We start from the raw sequence: 25324 nt of genomic DNA on the forward strand, positions 1-25324 counted from the left end.
GTTCTTTCCCATTCAATTATGATTTTGCTTCATGTATTTTCAGTTCCATCACTAAAATGGAAAGTGAAGGAGAGGATATAGACAATTTGAAAGGTTTTTATTTAAATCAATAACTTGACCGTCCCTATATTATTACGTTTGCAATTTCTCTCATGTTTCGTCAGCATTTGGTGGCATACTAATGCATTATACACTTTTATTCAAAAAGCAATGCATTTCTTTAAATTGGTGGAAACTTTTCGTCTGGTATGAAAATGTCTCTGTTCTGAACTGTAGAGATTTATGAGAGACACGAGTGTTAAAAGCCAATTTTGCTTTAGTTGTTGTCAAAATTCCTCTGAACTTACTACATTACGTAGATATGGTATTATTCTTTTAGTCAAAAGTAATTAACAACTTGATCAATTTAGCAAACGAAAATGGGCTGTGCTGAATCAAAATTAATGACTTTGGAATAAATTGCTAGAACAGTTGGCTCAACCCACATCAAACAGTGACATCCTCTTTTTATTTGTATTTCATTCTTATATATTACTTTTAAATTCGACATTTTGAGAGCTTAACAAGTCTAGCTAGTTACTTGACCTTTTCCATAAACACGGTATTATTAGGTACCGGTCACTGTCTTATATATATAACCAGCAACATATTGCTTTCATTTGTGACTTGGTTATTGAATAAACATCATTTTAGTAAGTTTAACATCTCTCTATCTGAATCAGCACCAATATTAAATTCAATCAACTTCCGATTTTCAACGGCCATTACGTGTACATATATACAACCATAGAAAACGTTGATTATTCATTATTCCACATGATTTGTGTCTCTCTTTTTTTTTATTATACATTCATTGATACAATCCAACAACGGCAACGAGTCATATAAAATATTAATTGAAAGCAGTGCAGTCCTTTCTGATCTCTCCTTCTCTGCCGGTCTTGACTCCGACGCGGCCGAGCTTTGTCATGGCGACAACAAAGGCGGCGTTGAAAGCCGCGGCATCGTTGGCAAAATCGAGAACCGTCTGCTGAGTCTCTGCGTCGGTGAAAAGGACTTGGTCGGAAGTGAAAAGCCCTTTCTTGGCCACCAAGTTTTGATAGTAAACGTTGTCGAATCCCCGGGGAGTTGTGGGGTCCATGTTGATGGCGATGGATGGGTCCACGTCACGCGGACACATGGCCATGAGCTCTTGGGCGTAATCCGGGTCGAGCGACGGGTCGATCGGGTTCGACGGCGTGAACGAGTAGAGCCGCGGTGCCACTCGAGTGCAGTGCGAGAATCCTAGCGTGTGGGCCCCGGAGAGGGCGACTAGGTCGACGAGGTCGAGGTTGTTTCGGGCAAAGATTTTCTTTAGTTCGTCCACGTGGGCCGTCGGCTCCGGAAGTTTTCCGGCGACCCGTGAGGCTTGTGATACTAGCCCGTCCTTCCGTCCCAGCTCCACCGAGTAATCCGGTCCTCCCGCCTATAGTTGATAAAAAAAAAGATAATTTATTAGCGATTAGATACTAATTTAGGGGAGGTCAAATGCTAATTTAATTTAGAGTGATTTGGCTAAATAACCAATTCAAAAGTTAGTGATTTGCAAAACAGTCAATATTTGCCTAACATCAGAAGATTAACCAAAATGTGCAGTAATCAAATTTAAAAAGTAAAAATAATCTTAGTATTAATCTTTTTGAAAGTGATAAATTGTTTATAATAATTGTCAAAAATTTAATCTTGGTGTTAAAAAAAATACTCGACAACGTAACTTTGGCAATTTTTTTGAAAATTTGAAACTTTAGCTATATTGTTAATCAATTAATTTCAAATGGTTATTTTGTACAGTATTATATGAAAATTAATTGGAAAATAAAGTGATAGATCAAAATTATATGAAAATAAACTTAGAAATAAGATGAAATTATCAAAATGTTTGTTTGAAATTCATAAAAAAAATAAAAAAATAAAAAAAAAGAAGAGAGAAAAAAGCGTGAAAATAGACGCAGAAAAAAAAAACCCCATATAATTTTATTTTTCCACCCATTTTTCCCTTAAACATGGATTCCCTTTAACTATATATTTTCCCAGATTTTTTTGGTTATATCTCTTCTATTTTCCCAATTTCCTCGTATTTTTCGAGTTTTGAATATTTGGACTAGTGATCAGTGTATAATCGGGGCTTACAAGGAAAACAACGTCTCTGGTGGCGATAGTCAAAATGTCTGCGCAAGAGACGACGTTGGGGCATTGAGATTCCACGGCCTCTTTGGCTTTGACCACCGTGTCAAACCCATCTCCGGCCAAAGACAGATTGTCCTCCGAGTCCTTCTCTGCGTCCCCGCTCGCCGACTGTATCATCACCGACGCATCGCATCCCTGTAATTCACAACATTTTTTTATATTTCATTTTGTTTATTTACATATGAATGAATGTATATATAGCATATTGTAACTTTTAGTCAAAATCTTATGCTAAACAATACAGCCTCCATTTATGACCAATTTCCTCACATAATCGAACTCGTCTTAAAATACTTACCAACTGAGTTAGCTCCTCTTGTCATTTAAATAATATTGAAAAACAACGAAAAAAAAGATAATTCTCGTTTATAAACACTCTTCTATTTTCCTCCGATCAAACGTCGTGATTTTTTTTTTTTTTTTTTTTTGTACTCATTTTACGAAATATGTGGACGATGTTCACGTACCTCAACGAGACAGTCGTGGAAAAAGAGGCGAAGAGTGGCGGGAATGGTGGTGAAAGTCTCAGAAAACTTTGTGGTCACGGCTTGACGAACTAAGCCTTCAAGACTAGGGCACGTTTGGGAGTAGAAGCTCGACGACAATTGCGAATACCCTTTTCCCGCCAAAATCAATACCAATATCATCATCAATATTCCTCCTCTCAACCCATGATTATCCATTTTCATATATATATATATATATATATATATATATATATGCCTTCAATTAGAAGAAATTAATTACCACTCTCTCTCTCTCTATCTCTCCAGATGCAAAATATTACATACGGTCTAGTGAAGCTATGTCTAATTGCCGTTTCTTTTTCTCGGTTTTATACCATGTATTATAGCTACCCAAAATCAGAAATGACTTGGTTATGGTGATTATAAATAAATAATAAAGAATTGAAAAACAAGTAAAGGAAAGAGAGGAGAACTTTATTTAATGTATATAAAAAAACATGTCGGTGGTCTATAATATACGTACGTACTTACTTGGTCAGAAGTTTGTTTCCGGTTTTCAATGTGTTCTAGTAATATCTCGGACATATTCTATGTTTGTTGTGTTTTGGTAATTTCCGTTGAAAGGCCGTGTTTGTGATTCACAAGGCGTTTTGTTTTGTTTTTATACTTAATTTTTGGATGTTCCTTTTATGTAGTAGAGATTTATTTGGAATTATTACCATATATATATACGCCCAATTATGTATATATTCTTAATGGTTGTATTGTTTTATTAGTTTGAAAAATGCTATGCAACACAATTACCAGAAAGCAAAGATAGTCACAGATGCCATATTTGCTTCTTTATTTTTTTTCCGATTTTTTTTTATTATTATTACAAGTTGTGCAACAATAGAATTATGTAGGAGCTTTATTAGTTATCGAACCCTGTATGATAAGTCAAATTGAATTTAATATATCAACCATAGCGTATACGGTATAGTATACCCTTCATTTTCCTCGTACGTGTACATTATATTGAATTAAATATTTGGGATATAATGGGAGTTGATAGAAATCGTATTCTTGCAAGTGTTAACTTGTCCGCGTGGAGTGAGTCTTGCCCTGGAAATGGAAAATATTAACAAAAATAATACTCCTAACTTGTCAAGTTTCATGTTAAATAACATATATAAATGACCGCCTATTATTATTATTACCATTATTTACAAAGTCTATTAAAGGAGGCTTTCATACATTACTAGTCCTTATCTTGGATTAGTAAGAAATGACGTGACAGTTAGACAACTTGTAACGAATTTGCTTCCAGTATTTAACTTGAGAAATAGCCACACGGGGTAGACAAGCAATATATAAGAATAAGACTAATGAACTACTTTTACGTTTTAGTTTGATATTTTCAAACTATGAAAATAAATAACATAAATTTATTCTCATATATGAGCTGAAGGTTGAAGTCGAAGGGGACAACAAGAGTATTACGGACAGTTACAAAGGTTATGGGCTGTCCGTTTTGACGTCTTTTGCCCCTTTTCGAAAATGTGCTCGAGATAGCTAAGGTTTTTTTTCCCCTATGTTTCGTTTAATTGGATTCCGAGAACTTCTAGCGATGTTGCTCATAGTTTATGTAAAAGTTTGTGTTGAAAAATATGCTCTTAGTCTATTTTGGCGGAAGCCGATTAATTGATGAAATTGACACTTTTTCCTCTACCGATATTCCCAAAATGAAATGTGTCGGAGAGGTTTGATGAGACCCATTTTTCCTTAGAAAAATATATTCGGATCAAATTAAACAATAGCCATATTATTTAGGTCAACTAATAGCAGTGTCTAGAAGTAAAAAAAAAAAAAAAAAAAAAAAAAAAAAAAAAAAAAAAAAAAAAAAAAAAAAACACATTCAGTCCAATTTACTTGTATTTGCAATCTAACGGACTTTTAGAATTTCATCGAAATTCATAGGATATTGTTTTTAGAGAAAATTACAGGTATAATACCCATTTATTTGTAATATTTTTAAAATAGTGATTGTTTTGAATCCTCAATTAGTAGTAAGATTTTTTTTTTTTTACTGTAAGCAATTATTTCAGATTATTTTCATAATATGCAGCGATACATCTAATTGCCACTCGTCAAATTTAATATAGTTAATTTGCAATATTTCAGGAACATTTTAGAAATGAAAATCAAGTTTATAAAATACTGCTACAATTACTGGTGTAGTAAATTTTCACAAAAGTACACGAGTTACCACCACAATTCAACCTTCCCGCGAAAGAAACTCATCTACAGGCAACAAGCCAGCGCTTTCCAACTATACATCTGACAATGGTACGTCTAATTGGAGCCCAAAAAATGTGGGAGAACGTGAAAATTCGAAAGAAAATGAATTTTTAGATTCCAAAATGATCGAAGAAATTTGCACGGATTGGTTTTTTTAGCTGTACAAGCAAGAATTTGTATCCAAGTCGAAAAACTTATACAAGAAGAATACGAGGATCCTAACTCGTTGGCTTTTCAAATGATATTGAAAAGGAGAATGAGTAAATTTGTATATATTCATTTCAGGTACGAGATTTAATATACCTGTCAGGACTGAAACGAGATTTGACAAAATAAAATGATCGTTACACTATATAATCTCCCAAATTAAATTCCTACGTAATCATATCAAATAAATTGAACATGCATTTAATATACACCAGGTCAACTTCTAATTATTCGAGTTTGATTTTATAGAAAAGATTTAATATTAGGCAACAAAAGATATAACACTAATAAGAGCTTTGTACTAACAAAATAGAATATAAATTTCGAGAAAAAAACAAAAACAAAATAGAATATAATTAATATACACGAGATTTTTATCTAATAGGCAAACTACTGAACGATAATATGAAGTATCCCTAAAATAAACGAGCTTAACGAGAAACTGGACAGATTCAAAGACGCAAGTTATACTGCAAAAAAATCATCTACGTTAAAATAAAGTTAACTGCATAAGTTATGTGTAGTATTCCTATTTCTTTCTCCCTATATGGCTGGGTAAATCTTTCAAGTCAAAACCAAAAGCAAAAACACTTGATTTGATGAAACATGTATGACAGTTGTAAATAGCAATAAAAATTAAAGTGAACATAAATCGTAGTATGTGAACTGTGGAGTCTAGAAAAAGAGGAATCAATTTCAAGTCTAACACAAAATCATACACTACATATTGTCCCAACTACTGACAGTAAGCTTAAACTGCATTAAAATCAATAATGACAAAGATATATAGGAAAAAACAAAAACCTTTCTTATGATAAATCTTGAAGAACAAATAACCTAATTCATCCTTTGAGCGGCTTCCTTGGCGAGGAGCTTCTCTTTGGCCTTGGTTTTGGCCTGCGATTTCGATCCCATTATTCCACCGCCCCACTTCTTCCTGTACTCGTCGTATTTGTCGTTGAAGTTCGCCTGAAAATACCAACAACATACTCGAATCAGACCCCCAAACAGCTTGTAAATATTGACAATTTAGTATGAACACATAATGATCCTGTTATTTATACCTTGATGGCCTCGAGGATCTTGCTGAACTCCAATTTGTCCTCATTCTTCACAGTCGTCAAGCACAACACTGAAGCATTCTTCTTGTGCACAATCTGAATGACCACCAAAGCATCGAGTCTTATTGACCATACGAAAAAGATGATAAATTTAAAAGACCATATCTATGATATGGAAAATGAAGAAAGTACCGATCCAAGACGGGATTTGCCCTTGACAATGCAGTAAGGGATTTCCATCTTTCTGCAGAGAGCCGGAAGCCACACAACCAACTCGATCGGGTCGACATCGTGGGCGATAACTACGAGTTGAGCCTTGTTCTGCATCAGAGCGAGCAAAACACAATTCAAAATAATTTTCCACATTATCAAAAGAGGACGGTGACAGAGACGGTGATGGAATAGAAACCTGCTCAATGAGGTAGGTGACGTGGTTGAGGCCGTACTTGACGATGATGGGCTTCTTTCCCTCAGAAGTCTTTCCCTCAGACTCGGCCTGAGCTCTCTTCAAAAGCCTGTCTTTCTTCTCAGGCTTGTCCTCTGGCCTGTACTTTAGCAGCATCTTGAACAGGTTCGTTGCTGTCCATTCATTCATTCATTTATCGAATTGATCATTCAGAGCAGGAATGGTGATACCAAGGTTCGGATATCAGAGAAAGGGAAACCAATCGGAGATTCGAAACATAAATTGACATTTCATGGTGTATAAGAAGAGAAGCAATGAATGAATGAGTGAGTGAGAATGGCGGTACCTAGGTTCTTGTCGAGGGTCTTGGTGAACTGGTTCAAAGCCGGAGGGACCTTGAGCCTCTGCTTGAGGATACGGCGCTTCCTCTGGATTTGGACAACTTTCGGCCATTTCACGAACCGAGTCAGATCTCTCTTCGGCGGCAACGCTCCTCCGATCCCGAATTGCTTCGGTCTCTTCTCGAACAGTGGGTTCACCACTTTCTCCTGTTTTCCCAATCAAACAATCACTCCAAACATCTCAACTTTCCTCTTCGCGAATCGATACAGATAACGAGTCCAAAACAAGGCTTGGAATTTAAATTCATGAGCAAAATATAAAAAGTGGAGTTAAGCTTACCGTCTTCTTCTTTGCCAAACCCTTCACGACCTTCTTCGGAGCCTATCGATCACCAAACGCACACAAAACGATGAGAAGTGTGTAAGTACTCCAAAATAAGTATAATCGGAAAATGAAACACCAATATTCAGCATCGGCCGTCGAAGAACTCACCATTTTTGATACACCTGAAAGACGACTGAGGAAACGAAACAAAACCTAAAAACCCTAGAACTATATACACTGAGACCAATACGAAAGCTGGGCTTTTAAAGGCCTCGTTATAAGGCCCATTAAGGAATGCGAACCCGCTTGGGTTGACCCGGCCAAGTTCTAAAGAAAGAAAAAACGACACTAAAACAGTGATTGCTCAATAAACGACAATAAAATATAAAAGGACACTAAGATAGTTATTGCTTAATAAACGACAATAAAAAATAGAAAAAATGACACTTAGACAGTAATTGCTAAATAAACGACAATTATAAATAAAAACGACACTTAGATCGTAATTGCTAAATAAACGACAGTAAAAATTTGAAGAAAGCTCAAGGCCTTGGTAAGTAATATCATTTCCGAATTTCTTCAATTTACAAGCACTGGAGCTTGAAGAGGAAGAGGAAGAGGAAGAAGAAGATCGATGGACAACAAAAATGTCGTCGTATGCGACAATGGCACCGGGGTAAATATTATTTCCGATCCATCCAATCAGTCAGTTTTCGAATTCGGTTCAGATGAAAATTAAAGAGCTTTTTTTTTTTTTTTTTTGCAAATTACAATACTGTGATCTAGATATTTGATCTTCCTCTTTTGTTAAAACGCAGTACGTGAAATGTGGATTCGCCGGCGAGAATTTTCCGACGTCGGTGTTCCCATGCGTGGTCGGAAGGCCTATGCTCCGGTACGAGGAGTCACTGATCGAGCAAGAACTCAAGGTCTCACTCATCTCATTTATATGGTATATTATATACAGCCTCAGTTTTGTATTTCCGCGAATTAATAGGAAAGAGTCTTCGTTTGATTGATTGATTTAGGATATTGTGGTTGGAGAGTCTTGCGCAGAGTATAGGCATCAGTTGGATATATCGTACCCTGTCAACAATGGAATTGTCCAGAATTGGGATGATATGTCTCATGTTTGGGACCATGCTTTTTACAATGAACTCAAAGTAATTCTTCTTTCTTTTTTGGCTCTTTCCAAACGCTACCTAGTTTTCCTCTTATCTTGATCTTGATGCGTTCTTCTTCCACAGATTGATCCCACCGAGTGTAAGATTTTGCTGACTGACCCGCCTCTCAATCCTTCAAAAAACCGCGAAAAAATGGTTAGGTTTTGTGATGATTATTTATTTATTTATCGATTACTGTCGTCATTCGATATACGCTTAAGCTGTCAAGTCACGTTCTTGAGAAGCTCGTGATGTTTCGCAGGTCGAGACTATGTTTGAGAAGTATAACTTTGCCGGTGTCTTCATTCAAATCCAGGCGGTGTTGACATTATACGCTCAAGGTGCTTAAAAAGATACTTAAAAGGTCAAATTATGACGTTTGTTTTTTGTTCTCCTTGTGCTGTGTCTGTTCTCAAGCATCGATCTTTATATATTCTAGCTGGATATTGCTATTGTTGTCATTTTCTGTGTTTTAGCCTATCTTTACTTCTCACAGGTTTGTTGACGGGACTGGTGATTGACTCTGGCGATGGTGTAACTCATGTGGTAAATTTCTCCAGTAGATATTTTTCAACTTAAATCTAGTAATATTTCCATTTCACTTTCTTCTTTTCTTATCCTTTTTTGCTTGAGATTCTCAGGTTCCTGTGGTCGATGGGTATTCGTTCCCTCATCTAACAAAGCGAATGAATGTAGCCGGACGGCATATAACCTCATATCTCGTAGATTTGCTCTCTCGGAGAGGGTGAGAGATATACTATTCGCATAAGTAAAACCAATAATATTTGGAACTCTCCACATAGTTTGTTTTGTTACTTAAACTCATGTTGCATCACGTATGTACTCTTCTTTCATGAAGGTATGCGATGAATAGGAATGCGGACTTTGAGACTGTTAGGGAGATCAAGGAAAAACTCTGCTACATTAGGTGAAGAAACTCTCTCGTTATGATATATTTACTCTTGGTTGATGATGGGAAATCTTGTAGTAACTATCGCTTATGCAGTTATGATTACAAGAGGGAGTATCAATTGGGACTAGAGACCACAATCCTTGTAAAGAATTACACTGTAAGGTCTCTTTATCTTAGGAATCTAGTCTTGTGTCTATCTTCGTAATCCTTGTTTTGCTTAGTCTTATGGACTTGCAATGGGTTTCTTTGCCAGCTCCCAGATGGAAGAGAAATTAAAGTTGGTACTGAACGGTTTCAGGCTCCCGAGGCTCTTTTCACTCCTGTAAGCTTTACTAGTTCAATGGATCAATTTTTTTTTGGGGTGAAATATTCATAGCTTTTTCTTCTTCTTCTTTTTTTTTTTTTTTTTTTTTTTTTTTTTTTTTTTGTAGGAATTGATAGACGTTGAAGGTGATGGGATGGCCGACATGGTGTTTCGTTGCATTCAGGAAATGGATATTGACAATAGAATGATGGTAATAATAATAAATTTATGGGCCTTAGTTTGAAGCTGATCCAAGGGAGTATGGGAAAATGATATACATGTGTATCTAATTGTCGATAAAATAAAAAATAGAACTCTTTTTGCAGCTTTACCAGCATATAGTGTTAAGTGGAGGGAGCACAATGTATCCTGGATTGCCTAGTCGGTAGTACTCTAACCGAAAGACATCCAATTCGTGTTCGAGTCATACTTTCAAAGTATAAAAGATCATGTTTTGCTCATTGCATGAGCTCATTTATTGAACTAACTTTGATTTGACTGTGTAAATACATGTGGTTTTCGTAATCTCTAATAATTGTTGATCATTATTTCTTCAGTTTGGAGAAAGAAATTCTGGATCGCTATCTTGATGTTGTTCTGAAGGGTAACAAAGATGGGCTGAAGGTGAAAAGAACCTTTTTTTTTTTGTGTATGAAATATCCATAGAAGTTATTACCTCAAATCGAGCTCTGACTAAGCTCTAACATACTGTGGTGAACAGAAATTACGATTACGCATTGAAGATCCACCGCGAAGAAAGCACATGGTGTATCTAGGCGGCGCGGTCCTTGCAGGAATCATGAAGGTTAAACGAAAGTTCATACCTTTTCTGAATTTAAAACACATTTTCTTTCCAATATTGAAAAATCAAAGTTGAAGTTGAATGTTTGATTCAGGATGCACCGGAGTTTTGGATAAGCAGGGAAGATTACCAAGAAGAAGGTCTCGCTTGTTTAACCAAGTGTGGCTAATCTTCACTGCTTACAATCCCAAGCTGTATATTAGATCCGAAAGAGCTTGATGAGAGTTTGAACCAACAAAGCACATTGCTCAAGTGTTAGGGAGAGCTTGTGCGTCTAGTGCCTTTATCAATCCATGAGTTCATATATATGTTTGTGAAAAACTAAAGTTGCTAATGTCTGTGAGCTTGGAATTTCTTTATCAATACACATCAATTTAATTACATTGCTACACTCAATTTATTACGAGTTTGTTACTTGGAATGGAAGTCACATGGTTCACTTTCAGACAAGCTGATTAATATCTCCGGTGAGTTCGTATATAATAGTGTTTGTGCAGTAAAGATCAATTTAATGACCTTGTTACACGCATCAATTATGAGTTTGTTACTTGGCATGAACGTCGCTTGGTTCACTTCTAACAAGTTGATTAATATATCCGGTGAGTTAGTATGTAATAGTGTTTGTGAAAACTACGGTTGCTGATGTATGTGAGTTTGGAATTTCTTATCAGTACACATCAGTTTAATTACTTAGTTATACTCGAATCAATTACTGAATGAAAGTCACTTGGTTCACTTTCAGACAAGCTGATTAATATCTCCGGTGAATATTGCAACGATTGTCTAGAGTGTACGGGAATAACTCAAATTTTATTAAAGAGAGATTACACCCCAAGTCTCGTATAGACCAAAAGTTTCAGCAACCTAAACATCAAATTGATCAACACGGATCTTCAGTTTTTTTGTCTTCAAACTATGAAAGAGGATTCCTTGGATGTGGTTACAATACTTGGTAATCAAGCTAAACAAAATTACAATTCCCAAGTGGACTTCTAAGAAGCTGTTTTCGCTGGGTGTCAAGCCTGGGATTGTTCTTGGTCTGTTTTACCCTGCGCTGAAGAATCATTGGGCGTCAAGCCTCGGATCTTGACGTCGTAATGAACTTCTTCAACTCTCCGCAGGTCATACTTCATACCTGCCACAGATTACCAACCCACATTTACATAAGCGAAATGGAAACAGAACACTACTAAACAAAAAACTAATATAAAGTGTACAACGTACCATCGAACTTCTTGCGCAAGAAATCGTTGCGGAGATTAAGCATACGAAAAGCGGAATTGAGTTCAGTCATGAACTTTAACACCTTTCTTGGGCAATCATAGTCCCCGCCCGTCACTTGATTGACCACAAATCTGGGCTGCAAAAAATACAATTTACTTGATTGATTAGGCATAGTGTATCAACAATCACATCATATCGGGGTATCCAACTCGAGCTTTCTGAAGTTGCGAGGGAAAACAGAACTCATACCAATTCATTTGACATGAAACAAATACCTGAAATATTAAAAAAAACAAACAAAAAAACCCCAAATTAGTTTATCCAGCTGAAAAAGAACGAAATCATTCTCGCAAGCAATATTATGTCAAACGAAGCTTATCTATCACAGGTCTCCTAGAAAACTTGAGATATTAGCGTTCTTCTCTGCAATTTACAATGTTGACTGGCAACATGTTTATTCAAGCTCTCAATATTTTTTTGTAAGAAACAGAATTCAAGCTTTCAATATTCAAATAATTTTCATTCAAAAACAACATAAGGATATTAAGATAAGTGATGAAGAATGAAAATTGAAAAATCATAGATTCATGTTTACAAGAAAATGTAGCCGCACGAAAAGTAATAGTTAGTAGTTTGAGATTGTTTAACTAAAAGAAAACTTACCAACAAGGTAGTCTTCGACGTCTAAACCAAATTCCAGGTTGTTCACTGCACAATTAGTCAAGTAAGCAAGATAGCCAAAATTTTATATACAAATACAACGATAAGCACTAAAATAAACCACACTTCGGTGAAAGAAATTTCTTACGTCCAAGATTTTCCTGAGCTTCATTGTGCAGCAACAGATTTCCGGTCTCAAGCCAGTGCATAAAAGCAAGCAGAGAAACCACGGTCTGTGTCTCACTTCTCCAATCGCCATGATACCTTAAATTCAAAACACACAATTACAAACCATTGAAACAATAACATAAATAAAATTTAACAGAATCTCTTACCTGTAGTACTGATCAGGACACTCCCGAAGAATCTCAGCGAGCCGATTGTAAAGCTCCTTCAACACAGCGATCTGCGACTTAGGCTTCTCCAAAACCTCTACAACAACCACACAAAAAAAAAAAAAAAAAAAAAAAAAAAAAATTCTGAAATCAAAACCCTAAGTCCACAATAACACCAAAAATAACCTAAAAATAATCCATTGCTGTCCATTTCCGTACCAGGAGTAGGTCGAGCCTGATGAACGAGAAGGAGACCGGCATGGATTATTCTGTTCGTTGACTCGATCTCCATAACCACACCTCGGATTCGTTCCCTGAGGCCTCCGGATTCGTCTAGCTGTGTCCGAAATTCTTCGAACTGCTTCTCTAGCGACGGCGCGTGGGGTTCACCTTCCGCCATTGTGGCTGAGCAGAGCGTGGCCGAGGAAGAGCGAAACGGAGAAGCTGGTGAGCAGAGAAGCGATGGAAATACGGCGAGCTTTGGAACAGCACGGAATGCAGAGGAAATGAATGGAATGTTAGGGTTAGGGTTTAAGAAGAAGCGCCAAGAAGAAAGAGAAGAAGAAGAGAAGGTTAAGAGAGCGTTTCGAATCACTGACTTCATGTTTTGGTACTATCGCACTTATATTTTCTTACCCGTAGTTGTGGCGCGTTTCTATTTTCTCTTACACACTTATGTTTTTTAAACAAAATAAAAGCCAAATTAAGTTTAATCCATTACACTATTCTATACTTAAAAATAAATTGATGTTTGCCTATCGAATATGTTACGTCCTATGCCACATCAATTTCTTTTTCTTCACTATTATTTTTAAGCTATCTTTAATTAATATGTAAAGATTACTAAAGAGCACATATTGTTTGTGTGTCAAGAATCTCATTTTATATTTCGGAATATCAAGAATCTCATTACATATATGCCTTGCATTAAGAAATATTTTTTACTTTTTTAATTAAGCCTTCTATTCTATATTAATTGAAGGAATATTGATATTGTCATTTACTTGTTATTTCCCAAAAATCAATCAAAGTAAAAAATTTGATAAGTTTATTATGAAATTTACGTGAAAATATCATAATATCTTTTATGAAATTAATCACAAAATTAAAAAAAATCGTGACATGTTTTGTGACACATACGTCACGAAATTATATATTTTGTGACAAATATATCACAAAATGTGTCACGAAACTTATCATGAAATTAAAAAAAATTGTGACAAATTTCATTGAAGATGGTCTTTTCTTATTTTGTATAGATCTGTCAAAATTTTTATTTTAATTGATTTTTGATAAGTGGTAACAAAATAATAATATTAATGTCAATATTCTTTGCAAGGGTAAATTTTATTCGTGAAAGAAATGTTAGCTCATCTCAGTAATCACACAACTTTACTATTTCCAATGCTTGGCTTTATGTTTAAATAAGTCATTGGTCGAAGATCCAGCTCTATTGCACTTCTATGTGTTTTACACTAGACAAATGACTAAAAGTTTAATAGAAAAAATAACAATTAATTGGCCCACTATATTCTAAACACATGAACGCCATTGAAACCAATTACTCTGTCTGTTTGAAAAATTCCAATAGCTTTATAAACAGGACAGTCACAATTATTCATCACAAGTTGAGACAGAGACAATTCAAAATGTAGTTCACTTTTCTCAAAACCTATTCATATCCGGCTCTTCAAGACTAGCTAGTACTATCACTCAATCATATATGAAATGAAATGTATGTAACATAATTGGAAAATTTTGAATTTCGCCGGCTGTATATTATAATATATTTCTATATGTTGAAAAACAGAAACAATCTTTCTACATGTACTACGTAGCTAATAAAATAAAACCACAGTTGAAACTACTAAAAAAAACACAATCTTTCTTAAATTTGTATCTCTTTGAATATATATAGTGTGAAATTTATTTAATTTTGCCACACAAGGAAGTCTCTCTCTTGGAGGGTCTAAAATTCAAGGCGTTGAAGCTATAGACACAGAGATTGTCTCTTTTGGACTTGACGGCGATTTGATCAGACGTGGCTTTGTAGCCAGGGACGTTGCATGAAGAAGATAAGCTGCGTAAGAGAGTGGCTTGGCAAGACGAAGCCACGGCCGAATCTTCGGCGCATTTGATTCCATCGACAGAGGGTATTTCGAGCCTGTAAATCCCGTACCGGTTCGTCGTTCTATTCACCGAGAACGATATTTGCTCGGCGGTCCGAGGAGCCAGAGCTTTGAACATGCACTCTATCTTCACTTCAGCACCTACACCACACGTGTGAACAAACACACACACGCTTTAATATATATTTAAAAAAAAAAATTGCTATTATCTATCAGTAAACTTTTGGACAAAATTTCTTCTTTCTTAAAAAAAAAAAAAAAAAAAAAAAAAAAAAACCACACACACATCTATAATGATGTTTGTACAAAATTGAGTGTTTTTATGACAACATTTTATCACACTCAATTTTGTGACAACATTGTCACAAATTGATTATAGATGTGTCTTTTAACAAAGTAACCGAATCAAATCTTATAAATTGTTAAATAGTCAAGGTTTTGCAAATATTGTATAATTAGTCAATTTTATATACTTATAAACGTAAATATTAAGTAAATAAACACTGATATATTACGTCACGTCATCATTTATAGCTATTTACATAATATTTACAAAATCTTGATTATTTAGCAATTTATAAGATTTGAGTTGGTTATTTTGCTAAAAAAAATTTCCTAATTGCCCAAATTTACTCGATAGATATATCCTATCTCCTAAAAAAAAATCTTTTTTGAGTTTTCGCTCAAATTGTGCCTTAATACATCGGTCACATTGAATTTATCCTTTTAGTGTTAAAAATTTGTACCTGATTGCAAATTAAAAAATTGATATAATACAAAATAGTATTTATCACAATCAATTGTAATCACGACTTTAGATCCTATGTTTGATATAAAAATGAGAAATAAAATCAAAGATATATATGTTTATATTATACTTATAGTTACCTGGGAGGAAGTAGCTGTGCTTTGAGAAGGTGTTGTTGGAACACGTGTCACAGTAGACAAAGCCCATCACAAGTATGTGGCTACTGTTACTACTGTGAGGTCTGCTAGTGCTATTTGCTCTTAGGCCCACACAGAGACTCAAAACCAGTGATGTTGAGACAAGGAAGACAATGAATGAAGTGGTGCACTTCATGGCAACACTGATTTTTTTTCTTTATATTAGATTTCAGATTCTTCTCAATAGTTTCAGGGCTGTCTATGAAATAAGTCAGTGTTGTGTGTGTCTGTGTTTTGGAGGGAGAGAGAGAGAGATATAGAGAGAAAGAGTTTCAAGAATTTATCACATTCACATAGGAAAGGTGATGAGTAGTTGTGTGGATAACGAGGACAAGAATTCGGTGGGGAGAGAGAGAGAGAGAGAGAGAGAGAGTTTGAGTATAAGGAAATAGAACGGTGAAGGGAAATCAAAGCGCTTATCTTCTACATGTCAAACAAGTGCATGTGAACTTTCTTTGGCTTGACATGGAATTGATGAGAGAGAGAGAGAGAGAGAGAGAGAGAGAGAGTTTTTGAAGACACTGAGAGGTATGTTTGCATTATTATTTGAGAGGGGAAAAAAGATTATACACTCTTAGATTCTTTTTGGGCAAGAGAGTTTAATGCACAGGTTGAAAGTAATGTGACTTGCAACAACCGTCTCGTAATAAAAAAACTCACATGCAAAATATTCTCCTTTTTTCTTCTTTTTCTTTGTCACTCTTTTTTTTTTTGAAACGGCAAAATAGCATATTTTAGTCATGGGGGCTTTGTGTGCATTTACTTGTCAAATATATTGGTCACTTGTATTAATCCAGTCGAATTTCTTTTTGTCACTTGTGAACGAAGATACTCAATTCAAAAGTTGTTTAATATTAGTCCGTGTTTTGGACTCAGCACTTGAGACTTCTACTGATTTGATTATAGTATATACATGTGAAACTTGTATATACATGTAAAAAGTTTCAGTAATTCAAATTAATGGTATATAATATAGATAACTTTGTCTATTATTCTTAATAAATAATTGAAACAATAATGTCGCCAAAATGATCTCTCCATTCTAGATTATTTATGAAGAATTTTAGATGTTGTGTATGTATTGATTTATGCGGTTACTAGTCCGACCAAAGGAAGATTGGTGATTGGTCAAATTGCATATACACATGTGTGATGATAAATATGTAACATTATAGTTTTTTTTTATTTGTGAATAATTAGTCGACCCAAAAAAAGATTAGTTATTTGACAAACTTTATTGTTAGTGTGATCATTACAACAAAATACGGCGTTGCGAGCGCTAATAGGTGTGTTCATGTTGTCCTCGACAACTATAAAAATAAAGAAAATATTTTCAGTAGAAATACTTAAGAATACCACAAAAAAGAGAGGAAGAGTTTTAGTCGAACTAACCTTCTTCTAAAACAACGGAGGAGATGGCCAAAGTCTGGCCGAGATAAAGCGCTCCGGAATAAAGCTCGACCACTATCCGCGACCTTCTTGAAGTAGGACGAGCTTGGCAGTAAACTCTGCGAGCAAATGTGCCTTGATTTTTCCTGAAAAATAAAGTATACACGTTAATACACTTAACCAAAATAATTAGCAAAAATTTTAAACACAAAAAGAAAATCTAAATCCGCATACTAGGTGAGCTCACCCACTTTGCTGAGAAATTGCGAGCTCGGATCTCGAGGGATTGTTCGTTTACGGGGAAGTAAAAATAACGTCGTCCCCAATTTTTATCTTTCGAAGGGAGACCCAAGATCACTTCCTTGCTCGCGGCCTTCGAAAGATAGATATACTTCAGGTCTTGTTTCAAATTCGTCTTGACCACGCAAAGACGGACTAAATCCATCAGATTGAGGTCGACTTTCTGTTCGTGGGCCACGACTAAAAGGGCCAAGACCATCCGAACATAGTTGGAGCACATCTGGGGTATGGTTAACCTCAGGGCCTCGACAAAGTCGAAAAGAAGAGGATGAATTGGAAATCGAAGTCCATACGATTCCAACCAAACCTCGTAAATGCAACAGAACCCTTCGACTAGAGTGTCTTCCGTAGAGAGCGGTTGTGGGAGAAAGAGCCCAATCTCGGGGGACTATCTGGTATTTGCATCGGATATTTTTAAGGTCCGAACTCTTGACAACCAATAGCATTAGGATGTCGTCCAAAAGATTGGACCCCGACTGATGAGCTCCGGACCCAGACATTTGAATTTGAAGGAAAAGAAGGATAAAGTGTTTAAAGGTTTGAAGTTTGTATAAGTTCGCTAGCCGAACTGGAGCAAGTTAGTTTTAAAGATTTGAGTTCGCTAGACGAACTGAAGCGAAGTGCCTAAAACTTTGAATTTGTTTGAGTTCGCTGGCCGAACTAATAGAAATTAGAAGTCAAAGTCACGAAAAAGTTTGAAATCTTAGAGAGAAAACGTAAGTATTTTGAGGAAAGTGAAAGAAGAAAGAAGTTACCTTTTCACCGAAGCCGCTTTGAATATAAATGAAATGAGAAGTCTTTCCGAATTACTCTTATTTATAACCATTTATATTAAACCGAATTCTGAGAAAATCTAATGATTATAAATCAAATCAAATATAATGTCGGTTAAAATAAAAAATAAAAAAATAAAAAATAAAAAATAAAAAAATGTCGGTTAAAATAATATAAATATTAACTGACACCCGACTCTTCGACTTCGACTGCTGAAGCACGACTAATATCGCGTCATGTGTCCAAAAGTACGTCAGAAAATCGTGCCACGCGCCAAAAGAGAATATATGTAAATTCGGTGCCTAAAAATCATGAACATAATAGGATTAAATAGGATATGCTCGTTAGAATTATCTACAAATCAGTAACAGCCCTAAAAATCAGGAATAAATGTAAATTCGATGCCTACAAATCAGGAACAGATTAGGATTAAATAAGATCCGCTCCTGATTCCTGAAAAACATGGATATATGTAAATTCGGTACCTAAATATCAGGACTGTAAAATTTAAGGTTCGCATATCAAAACGTAATCGCTTCAGCTAATAATTCAAATTCATTGTTACTTTAGGTACCAGTCAAGGACTATCTCTCGCTCCAATGGCCGTTGAGTACCTTGACTGGTACCTAAGGTAACAATGAATTTGAATTAGCTGAAGCGATTACGTTTTGATATGCGAACCCTAAATTTTATATTCTCGATTTTTAGGCACCGAATTTACATATATTCCTGATTTTTAGGAATCAGGAGCGGATCCTATTTAATCATAATATGTTCCTGATTTGTAAGCACCGAATTTACATTCATTCCTGATTTTTAGGGATGTTACTGATTTGTAGATAATTCTAATGAGAGAATCCTATTTAATCCTAATCTGTTCCTGATTTTTAGGCACCGAATTTACATATATTCGTGATTTTTAGGAAGATGTTTAGGTAATTCTAATTTTGACCGCATATTGCGGATCCTTTTTAATCGTTCAGTTAATCTCCACCACCTATATATATCCATAACATAAAAATATAAAATAACAGATTGACTGGCTTCACAACATATTTAGATCAAGACAAGTATTTGACAACAAAAATAAAAATAAAAAGTTAAGATTTAGAACCTAGTTGGGCATTAATATTGAAGGCATTATTCGCTCTTCTACTCTCTGGTGAGAATGTGGTGGGTTGAGAGAGGAAGAGGAAGCAGTGATGATGAAGAGTGTGGGAGTTGGAATAGTTTGGTTGTGGTGGAAGAAGAGAGAATCAACTTGGCAGCCATTTTTGTGGGACTTGAAGTCTCTTTGTGGTATTAGATATGGATGGCATTTATTTGTTAAATTGCCAACGTTATCTATATCCAGGTTGTGATTGTTTCTTTTCCTTGATAATATTGAAAGTCTGGTTGACTTCTTTTGAATGTAGTGCTCTTTTAAATCCCTAATTACATACACCTAATTTTTTTTAACTCTATTTTTAGATTATTTTTATCAGATACTAAATTATTCATTAATGTGCCAAATAATTTTTTTATGGAACCATAGATTACTTTTAACCAAAAGTTTGGTTGATATATAAATATCAAGTAATATAGGGACTAAACTAAACCTATGCTATGTTGATTGAGTCAATACTTTACGAGATCAGAGAGAGGCCATGATCTTTAGCTTTGAATCTGTTTTACTTATGTACGATCTGAATTAAGTATTAACTATTTTCTTTTTTATGTAAAAGAATTTGACATACGGCAGATTTTGCCTCAGTAGACTCTGGTCATTAAATTGTGACCCCCATCCCAAACAAAATTAATTTCTATTTCTTTTGAGAAACGTCTGAATAATTGTTATTCAATAGGTCCATCTTTCTATGCCATCTTCAAACTACAATCAACAGATTTATTATTTTACACATTAATTGCAAAATATACAATTATATGCATCTTTTAGTTTTCGTTCAAAAAAAGTCGTCAACCTCTATATTTATGTGATATCTAACTTGACACCACTTGTAAATCGTCAGTTTGAATTTCCTATGACAGCAAAAATACCCTAGAAAAGATTTTAGGCACCCTATTTACATATATATATATATATATAGAATCTGTTCTGTTCCTGATTTGTATCAAGATATTGGAATTAGGGATGACAATTAGACCCGTTACTCGTGTTTTGGCCCGTTACCCAATATTATCGGGTCGGATAATACCTGTTCTTTTTGGGTAACCGGTAATGGTTTTAACGGGTCCGAGTACGGGTAACGAAATTGTCATCACGTACCCGATTACCCAGGACTCGACTCGTTAACAATTAAATATTTTAAAATATAATAAATCATTATATGTTTACCTAATTAGATGACATAATTTGCAATGAAGACTTTTTTGGTTATTTTTTTTTTAATTTTAATGTTCTTTATATAGTAGTAGCACTTTGATATTTTTCACCTAAAATTTATTATTTTTAAACTTTATATTGTTGATGATTTTTATTTTATGAACGGGTAAGCGAGTCTACCCGACCCTCTACCTTTTTTTCTAAACGGGTAACGGGTCCAATATTTGTAACCCGCTTACCCGGCGGGTATCCCTGTTACCCGGCCCGTCTCAAAACTCGGGTAAACGGATCCGGGTAAAAAATTATAACGGGTACGGGTAACGGAATAGGTGTACCCGACCTTACCCGTTGCCATTCCTAATTGGAATATCCATAGGAATTTCCTTTTGACCGTATATTGCGAATCCTACTCCTGATTTATAGAATTGTTAATCCTAATATGTTCCTGATTTATATAATTGTCATAGCACAACGGCGATTCCGCCTCGAGCTCCGGCCAAGTTGCATCAAAAGGACGACTTTATCAAGAGTCCTTATACTTTTGCAGATTCTACTGCCAACTTCGGTGAGATGACTGCAACGAAAGGTTAGGATATCACCTTCTTTTAGTTCGTAGTAGGCTACCATTTTTTGGAGCGAAAATATGCGCTCCAATACACTGGAATGAGAATGACATGCTCGTTCGTTTGCTTTATTCTAGCAATCCTATAACGGATCAGCATTCTCCAAACTTTGGTTCGCCCACCATCTTGGACCAGGAGTTTGATATTTGAATCTATTCCTTCCCGATCTTTGCGCCGCAGAGCAACTGCCTCAGCTAGAGGCCGAGGCGTCAACTCCATTTCACGCTTGATGTCGTTCGGAGTGAGAGTTTTGGTGAACTTTGTCCTGAGAAGAGGTAAAAAAAAAACTCATTAATGTAAAATGTGATTAACAATTCTATAAATCAAGAACATATTAGGATTAACAATTCTATAAATCAGGATTAAGATTAAATAGTATTTTGAAGCGATTACGTTTAGACCGCATATTGCGAATCCTATTTAATCTTATTCCTGATTTATAGAATTATTAATTCTAATCTGTTCCTGATTTATAGAATTGTTAATCACGTTTTACACTAATGAGCTTCTTTTTTTTTACCTCATCTCAGGACAGAGTTCACCAAAACTCTAACTCCGAACGACATCAAGCGTGAAATGGAGTTGACGCCTCGACCTCTAGCTGAGGCAGTTGCTCTGCTGCGCAAAGATCGGGAATGAGTGGATTCAAAGATCAAACTCCTGGTCAAAGACGGTGGGCGAACCAAAGTTTGGAGAATGCTGATCCGTTTTCGGATTAATAGAATAAAGCAAACGAACGATCATGTCATTCTCATTCCAGTGTATAGGAGTGCATATTTTCGCTCCAAAAAATGGTAACCTACTACGGACTAAAAGAAGGGGATATACTAACCTTTCGTTGCAGCTCTCTCACCGAAGTCGGCTGTAGAATCTGCAAAAGCATAAGGACCCTGGATAAAGCCGTCATTTGGATGCAAAGTGGCCGGAGCGCGATGCTGTCGAGGCGGAATCGCCGTCGTGCTAGGAGGGTACTCCGACACGGCCAACGCCCGGCAGAACATGTTGGGCATTTTTGCTACTACGTGCCCGATGATATTCATGGGCCATTCTACACGAACGATCTCCCGACTCCCTGCACACAGTCAATCCATGTGACAATAGCCAGAGCATAGTTAGTTATTAGTCTTAGTTTCATTGTATTTTCTTTTATTTCTTTTATGTTTAATTGGCTAGATAAAGACTTTTGTTATCTGCGTGACTTGGCTTATCTAAGATGAGTCTAAGAATTACCTCAAAAGATTTTCACGGACTTCCATCTGGATAACCACTCCTAAAAATATAATTTGGCTTTCTTAATTATATTAAAAAAAATCGAAAATATGATTTTGTGTTTGTGGTCGAATATAAATTTTAATTGAAAAAGTTATATTACAAAATAAAGAAAGTATTCAATCAATAAGCATAGTCAATAAGTTAAGGAATCTATAGCAAACCGAAACTAGAAAGAGGCGAGCGACAATGAAGACATGATTTTGGATCGTGTCGAGCAAGCATACAAATATCATTACAATCCGGGAGTACAACGTAAGTATAAACCGGTGGCGCAGGCTAATGACGCTGCTTGTCAAGACTAGGATTCTCGCTCCCGGGATGTTTGCTAGCCAGAAGTACTTTTACATGAACATATACTATTAGGTATTGAGTTGATGTTTTCGGATAATACTATAGGCCTCTTTTGGATAACGTCTAAATAATTGTCATAGTTCTTTTTTTTTACTTTTAGTTGATATTTGTGATCTACCATATATTTCAAACTACTCAATCAATCAGGCATAGTCAAGAAGTTAAAAAATCTAATAGCAAACCGACTCAAAAAAATTATTAATTAAGTTATAATATTGAACGGAACTAATATTCTCTCTTTCAAATTTGTTTAGGTGTAATATTGAACTTATATTTTTTTAATGTACTTTGTTTTGAAGTATTTACATATATTTTTTTAATATAGTTATGTTTAGGGTTTCCAAATTGAGATTGTAATAAAATGCATCAAGAGTAAATTTTTCATTAAAATTGTTAATAAGTATATGTGTCTCATGGAATTAAGCCCATTGGGTTTTTCTAAAATTTGGTCTTCTCAATTATATTTCAAAATTTGAAAATATAATTTTGTGTTTGTGGTCGAAAATAATTTTCTAATTGAAAAAATTAGATTAGAAAATAAAGAAGGTAATTAGTTATAATCGTAGATAGTGTGATAAAAAAAAATAGAAGTGCTTGGCTACGTGGATTCCCTGAATTGTGGTGTAAATCATGATAATAGCAATAATAGGAATGAGGTATAAATCATAATAATGTGAATTGGCTCCATTATATTAAAAAAAACAAGTTGAGTACCTAACAAAAACCGTTAATCAGTTAGGCATAGTCAATCACTTACGAAGTATAACAGCAAACCGACTCAAACAAATTATATAATTAAGCGGTAATATTGAACGGAGCTAATATTCTTTCTTTCAAATTTGTTTAGGTCTAATATTGTACTAATATTTTTTAATGTACTTTGTTTTGAAATTATAACGGGTACAGGTAACGGAATAGGTGTACCCGACCTTACCCGTTGCCATTCCTAATTGGAATATCCATATGAATTTCCTTTTGATTCTATATTGCGAATCCTACTCCTGATTTATAGAATTGTTAATCTTAATCTGTTCCTGATTTATAGAATTGTTAATCACGTTTTACACTAATGAGCTTCTTTTTTTTTACCTCATCTCAGGACAGAGTTCACCAAAACTCTAACTCCGAACGACATCAAGCGTGAAATGGAGTTGACGCCTCGACCTCTAGCTGAGGCAGTTGCTCTGCTGCGCAAAGATCGGGAATGAGTGGATTCAAAGATCAAACTCCTGGTCAAAGACGGTGGGCGAACCAAAGTTTGGAGAATGCTGATCCGTTTTCGGATTAATAGAATAAAGCAAACGAACGATCATGTCATTCTCATTCCAGTGTATAGGAGTGCATATTTTCGCTCCAAAAAATGGTAACCTACTACGGACTAAAAGAAGGGGATATACTAACCTTTCGTTGCAGCTCTCTCACCGAAGTCGGCTGTAGAATCTGCAAAAGCATAAGGACCCTGGATAAAGCCGTCATTTGGATGCAAAGTGGCCGGAGCGCGATGCTGTCGAGGCGGAATCGCCGTCGTGCTAGGAGGGTACTCCGACACGGCCAACGCCCGGCAGAACATGTTGGGCATTTTTGCTACTACGTGCCCGATGATATTCATGGGCCATTCTACACGAACGATCTCCCGACTCCCTGCACACAGTCAATCCATGTGACAATAGCCAGAGCATAGTTAGTTATTAGTCTTAGTTTCATTGTATTTTCTTTTATTTCTTTTATGTTTAATTGGCTAGATAAAGACTTTTGTTATCTGCGTGACTTGGCTTATCTAAGATGAGTCTAAGAATTACCTCAAAAGATTTTCACGGACTTCCATCTGGATAACCACTCCTAAAAATATAATTTGGCTTTCTTAATTATATTAAAAAAAATCGAAAATATGATTTTGTGTTTGTGGTCGAATATAAATTTTAATTGAAAAAGTTATATTACAAAATAAAGAAAGTATTCAATCAATAAGCATAGTCAATAAGTTAAGGAATCTATAGCAAACCGAAACTAGAAAGAGGCGAGCGACAATGAAGACATGATTTTGGATCGTGTCGAGCAAGCATACAAATATCATTACAATCCGGGAGTACAACGTAAGTATAAACCGGTGGCGCAGGCTAATGACGCTGCTTGTCAAGACTAGGATTCTCGCTCCCGGGATGTTTGCTAGCCAGAAGTACTTTTACATGAACATATACTATTAGGTATTGAGTTGATGTTTTCGGATAATACTATAGGCCTCTTTTGGATAACGTCTAAATAATTGTCATAGTTCTTTTTTTTTACTTTTAGTTGATATTTGTGATCTACCATATATTTCAAACTACTCAATCAATCAGGCATAGTCAAGAAGTTAAAAAATCTAATAGCAAACCGACTCAAAAAAATTATTAATTAAGTTATAATATTGAACGGAACTAATATTCTCTCTTTCAAATTTGTTTAGGTGTAATATTGAACTTATATTTTTTTTAATGTACTTTGTTTTGAAGTATTTACATATA

General features: G+C 35.3%; 5 protein-coding genes across 5 annotated transcripts; 1 reads left to right on the forward strand and 4 right to left on the reverse strand.

The window, feature by feature from the left end:
• Positions 1 to 22: 22 nt before the first annotated feature.
• LOC149406412 (peroxidase 51-like) lies at positions 23 to 3096 on the reverse strand. The gene is made up of 3 exons (XM_089605004.1): positions 2694 to 3096; positions 2170 to 2361; positions 23 to 1465 (listed from the first exon to the last, which is right to left on the reverse strand). Exons 1-3 carry the CDS (start codon positions 2913 to 2915, stop codon positions 893 to 895), a joined length of 987 nt encoding a protein of 328 aa, XP_089461130.1. The 5' UTR covers positions 2916 to 3096; the 3' UTR covers positions 23 to 892.
• A 2679-nt stretch (positions 3097 to 5775) lies between these two features.
• Positions 5776 to 7566, reverse strand: LOC149406413 (large ribosomal subunit protein eL8y). Its single transcript, XM_089605064.1, has 7 exons — positions 7482 to 7566; positions 7329 to 7370; positions 6994 to 7195; positions 6651 to 6820; positions 6434 to 6562; positions 6245 to 6337; positions 5776 to 6149 (listed from the first exon to the last, which is right to left on the reverse strand). The coding sequence occupies exons 1-7, from the start codon at positions 7482 to 7484 to the stop codon at positions 6018 to 6020; spliced, it is 771 nt and encodes a 256-aa protein (XP_089461190.1). The 5' UTR covers positions 7485 to 7566; the 3' UTR covers positions 5776 to 6017.
• Positions 7567 to 7902: 336 nt separating this feature from the next.
• ARP2 (actin related protein 2) lies at positions 7903 to 10978 on the forward strand. The gene is made up of 15 exons (XM_089605144.1): positions 7903 to 7989; positions 8132 to 8242; positions 8342 to 8476; positions 8561 to 8632; positions 8739 to 8817; positions 8973 to 9022; positions 9118 to 9221; positions 9336 to 9404; positions 9483 to 9546; positions 9643 to 9711; positions 9821 to 9904; positions 10020 to 10078; positions 10251 to 10317; positions 10415 to 10498; positions 10590 to 10978. Exons 1-15 carry the CDS (start codon positions 7948 to 7950, stop codon positions 10662 to 10664), a joined length of 1164 nt encoding a protein of 387 aa, XP_089461270.1. The 5' UTR covers positions 7903 to 7947; the 3' UTR covers positions 10665 to 10978.
• Positions 10979 to 11284: 306 nt separating this feature from the next.
• Positions 11285 to 13354, reverse strand: LOC149406415 (Translin family protein). Its single transcript, XM_089605499.1, has 7 exons — positions 12934 to 13354; positions 12715 to 12811; positions 12528 to 12643; positions 12383 to 12427; positions 11969 to 11994; positions 11720 to 11855; positions 11285 to 11630 (listed from the first exon to the last, which is right to left on the reverse strand). Exons 1-7 carry the CDS (start codon positions 13316 to 13318, stop codon positions 11512 to 11514), a joined length of 924 nt encoding a protein of 307 aa, XP_089461625.1. The 5' UTR covers positions 13319 to 13354; the 3' UTR covers positions 11285 to 11511.
• Positions 13355 to 14465: 1111 nt separating this feature from the next.
• Positions 14466 to 16207, reverse strand: LOC149406416 (Pollen Ole e 1 allergen and extensin family protein). Its single transcript, XM_089625771.1, has 2 exons — positions 15732 to 16207; positions 14466 to 14984 (listed from the first exon to the last, which is right to left on the reverse strand). Exons 1-2 carry the CDS (start codon positions 15922 to 15924, stop codon positions 14641 to 14643), a joined length of 537 nt encoding a protein of 178 aa, XP_089481897.1. The 5' UTR covers positions 15925 to 16207; the 3' UTR covers positions 14466 to 14640.
• Between the last annotated feature and the right edge of the window lie 9117 nt (positions 16208 to 25324).

Source organism: Urtica dioica, chromosome 1 (genome assembly GCF_054948205.1).
Source record: "Urtica dioica subsp. dioica isolate 48M chromosome 1, U.dioica_male_clone48M_v1_H2, whole genome shotgun sequence".
Classification (NCBI taxonomy): Eukaryota; Viridiplantae; Streptophyta; class Magnoliopsida; order Rosales; family Urticaceae; genus Urtica; species Urtica dioica.